Source organism: Psammomys obesus, unplaced genomic scaffold (genome assembly GCF_907164565.1).
Source record: "Psammomys obesus unplaced genomic scaffold, mPsaObe1.curated_primary_1811, whole genome shotgun sequence".
Classification (NCBI taxonomy): Eukaryota; Metazoa; Chordata; class Mammalia; order Rodentia; family Muridae; genus Psammomys; species Psammomys obesus.
In genome coordinates this window covers 11,167,386-11,170,479 of record NW_026592666.1, presented here as the reverse complement: position 1 = coordinate 11,170,479, position 3,094 = coordinate 11,167,386, and the positions used below count along the sequence as shown (strand labels likewise).

The 3,094-nt window shown below is 54.4% G+C and overlaps 1 protein-coding gene across 2 annotated transcripts; it reads right to left on the bottom strand.

Annotated features, from left to right (window-relative positions):
- Positions 1–273: 273 nt before the first annotated feature.
- On the bottom strand, positions 274–2,819 carry Cbr1 (carbonyl reductase 1). Of its 2 annotated transcripts, none has more exons than XM_055614951.1 (3): positions 2,396–2,819; positions 1,802–1,876; positions 274–904 (listed from the first exon to the last, which is right to left on the bottom strand). In XM_055614951.1, the coding sequence occupies exons 1-3, from the start codon at positions 2,682–2,684 to the stop codon at positions 468–470; spliced, it is 801 nt and encodes a 266-aa protein (XP_055470926.1). In that variant the 5' UTR covers positions 2,685–2,819; the 3' UTR covers positions 274–467. The 2 variants fall into 2 exon arrangements, with proteins under 2 accessions (XP_055470926.1, XP_055470925.1); XM_055614950.1 differs by having other exon boundaries at positions 1,802–1,909; positions 2,396–2,818.
- Between the last annotated feature and the right edge of the window lie 275 nt (positions 2,820–3,094).

Sequence of the window (3,094 nt, the reverse complement as noted above, 5' to 3'; positions counted from 1 at the left end):
CTGCACCTTCCCTTTTGCCTGAGTGGAATCTGTAGAAATGAGGACTAAAGAGCCAGCTCAGCAGTGAAGAGCACTTGTGGCTCTTGCTGAGGGCCAGGGTGCTATTGCCAGCTCACACGTGCAGGCTCACAACCATGTTTAATGCCAGTTCCAGGCCCCTGTGCCTTCTCCTGGCCCCACAAGCACTTCCTGCAGGCAGGACACTTCCATACACATAGGCAAGACACTCATACGAAGAAACTAAAGGAAAAACTAAAAACTTTTACAGAAATCTTTATGTTTGTAGAATCAGTTACTTTTATTTCTTTTTCAGCATTTATATTTTCTCTTCCTGTACCAGAGAGGTAATCACAAAGCACTTCATAGCAACTGCTTAATGGGTGTTAAGGTAGCATGTTAGTATATTGTAACTGTCCCCTGGCTCTCACCAAGAGAGGATACCAGGGGGTAGGCGATGAGAGTTGGGCTCACCATTGTTCAACTTTTTTCTCACTAACAAACTGCCCGTGAGGCCCCTCCGCATCGGGCGGCAAAAGTGCCAAGTACACGGGGGTCTCTGCCCCTTCTTCTGGGCTTTTGGTGGCTTTGGGCCCCGCCATGTCGGTTCTCACCCAGCCAGGGCAGCAGGCATTGAGGAGGATCTTGTCCCCTCGCCTCTGCTGGCTGAGTGTCCTGGCGTGGATTCTGGACAGGACTGTCACCCCAATCTTGGTCACCCCATAGGCACTGTTAGGCCAGCCTTCTTGCGAATGCACTCCTTTCTTCGTATCTCCCACAAACTTGTTCATGAGCTCCACCAGCTCCTGCTCTGTGATGGTCTCGCTTCGGAACTTCTGCTGCAGCTCTGGGCTGCAGTTCTTCAAGGCCTTGACACTTATTATGCTCGATACATTCACAACTCTGCCTAAAAACACAGCACATGTCACTATGCAGAGAAACATATTCAAGAACCGAATTTTACCTTTGGACCAACAATAGATCAGAAAGTTTCCATTTGAGAGAAGGACACACAGAACAGGACTGAAATGGCAGAAGAAACTGTTTTCTCTCCTCCGAGGTTTCTGTGACTGTGGAAACATCTGCCCTTTGAGGTTCTAGAGATCTAGAGCTGTGAGAGGGGACAGGGGTTCCAGGAGGGCGAGGCTCACTCAGCTCTAAACCAGGGCTTCGCATTTCTACAGCCACTTGTTGCTGGCATGTACTTGGTGAGCGTGTTTCACCTGCCATCCAATGACATGGGGTATCAGAGCAGCTCAGGACAAAGGCACCGGATAGATTGCCTTGCAGAAATGTGGAGCATGTGGTGGGAGCTTACAGGAGCCTGGAGGAAGGAAGGTTCAGATCACAGAGTCCTGTGAACCATGCTAAAGGCTTGGGCTCTCTCCTGAAGGACCTTGGGAAGAAGGAGTTGGGTACACAAGTGTAGAAACCCAGGAAAGAAGCCGGCTCCAGAAGGTGCCTCCCAGGAGGGTTTGCAGCAGTGCAGTCTGACTGCTGAGACCTGCTGTGGAGCTGAGCTGCGGGGAGCTGAGGGCATCACCTCAGGTGTGGAGACAGCTGTGACCAGCGGGATGCCAGGAGGTGTACAAAATGTTTTAGAGATTATTGGAATCCTAAGATGTGTGAGGACAGGGAACAAATGGACCTGAAGGTTAAAGAAGGGCCGGATATGCAAAGAGAGATCAATGGCCACAGCTGACTGAGATCAGAAGAGCAGAGCCACACACCCAGCGGAGAGGCAGGGTGCCCTCCTGACACAGAGGGAGAGGAGCCAGGCCTGGAACTCACCCACCAGACTCACCTTGGGGTTTTATTAGAGGGAGTAGCTCAGTGCACACATCTCGAGTACCGAAAAAGTTTGTTTTCATTGTCACTTCTGCTTGAATGTGGAAGGGGGTGGGGTCAGTCACTTTCAGGGGAGAAGGAGATCGGAGTTAGCTGGGTGGAACTCTATGGACCTAACCAAGAGCGTTAGAAGCCACTTCCAAGTAAGGCCTGCCCCACTGCCAGTCTGATAATGCGCTACTGTTTTTGAAAGACACCACCACTGGGGAAGGCTGGGTTGTTTATCAGGATCTTAAAGTAACACCTCTTCCCCCTCTATTTCTTGTTTATTTCGCCATCAGAAAGGATTTCCACTCAAGTATCGTCAATTACTCAGCTGCGTGAGGGCAACCTGGAAATGATGGCAAGTAAACACTAGGCACGGAGGCTCTGCTTTGCCTGCAGCCCCTGCAACCCCTATCCTGTCCTGTTTCTCCCAGTTCTCTGTTCCAGTCTCCCACGCCAGAAATGCTCCTGCCCTACTAGCGCTTCCCTGGGAGGCACAGCCCCCACCCTGGCACCAGGCTGTGGGGAAGCCGCCTCCCCTCTCTCTCCACACCCCACGGCTTACTCTTGAAGGCGATGCCCGCGTTGTTGACCAGCACGTCCAGCCCCCCGTACTCCCGGCGCAGAAAGTCGCGCAGCGCGCGGATGCTCTGCAGGTCGTCGATGTCCAGCGGGTGGAAGCGTGGGCTCAGGCCCTCCACCTGCAGCTGCTGCACGGCCGCCCGGCCCCGCGCCTCGTCCCGCGCCGTGAGCACCACGTCCCCCGAGAACTTCCGACACAGCTCACGCGTGACGGCGAAGCCGATGCCCTTGTTAGCCCCGGTCACCAGCGCCACGCGGCTGTGGGACGACATGGCTGTGTGGGCGCAGGGAGGCGGTCGGAGAGCAGCGAGCCCGGAGCAAACTGCAGCTCAGAGACGGCTGGCTGGACAGCCAGCTCCGGACAGGGCTTTTCTAGGGGCCCACACGCTGAAGAGCGGCTCGATGGGCCCAGTGCGCAGGCGCAGTGAGACTCCGCCCCGGGGGGCGTGGTCTGGCCGCTGTCCTCCAGGGCGTTTCAGAAGGTGGCCTCCTGGCATACTGGTGTGTACTTACAGGTGATGGCTCACCTCCCTAGCGCTTGGGCTAGGCTTTATAAATCTTTACCATGAAGGACACGTGCCAGGTTGTCTGTTAGCTCCGAGCATGCACGGTGGTTGTTGGGGGGTAAAAACTAGGCAGAAAAATGGCCGGGTCAGAGATGATGGACATCTCAGGCTTTTTC

Excerpts from the sequence above, each read along its gene's own strand:
- Cbr1 (XM_055614950.1), bottom strand. The coding sequence starts at position 2,684 with ATGTCGTCCCACAGCCGCGTGGCGCTGGTGACCGGGGCTAACAAGGGC. Across the intron at positions 1,910-2,395 it reads CGCGGGCATCGCCTTCAAGA|TGACTGACCCCACCCCCTTC; the intron begins GTAAGCCGTGGG and ends CTCCCCTGAAAG. Across the intron at positions 905-1,801 it reads CCCTCTAATAAAACCCCAAG|GCAGAGTTGTGAATGTATCG; the intron begins GTGAGTCTGGTG and ends CTGTGTTTTTAG.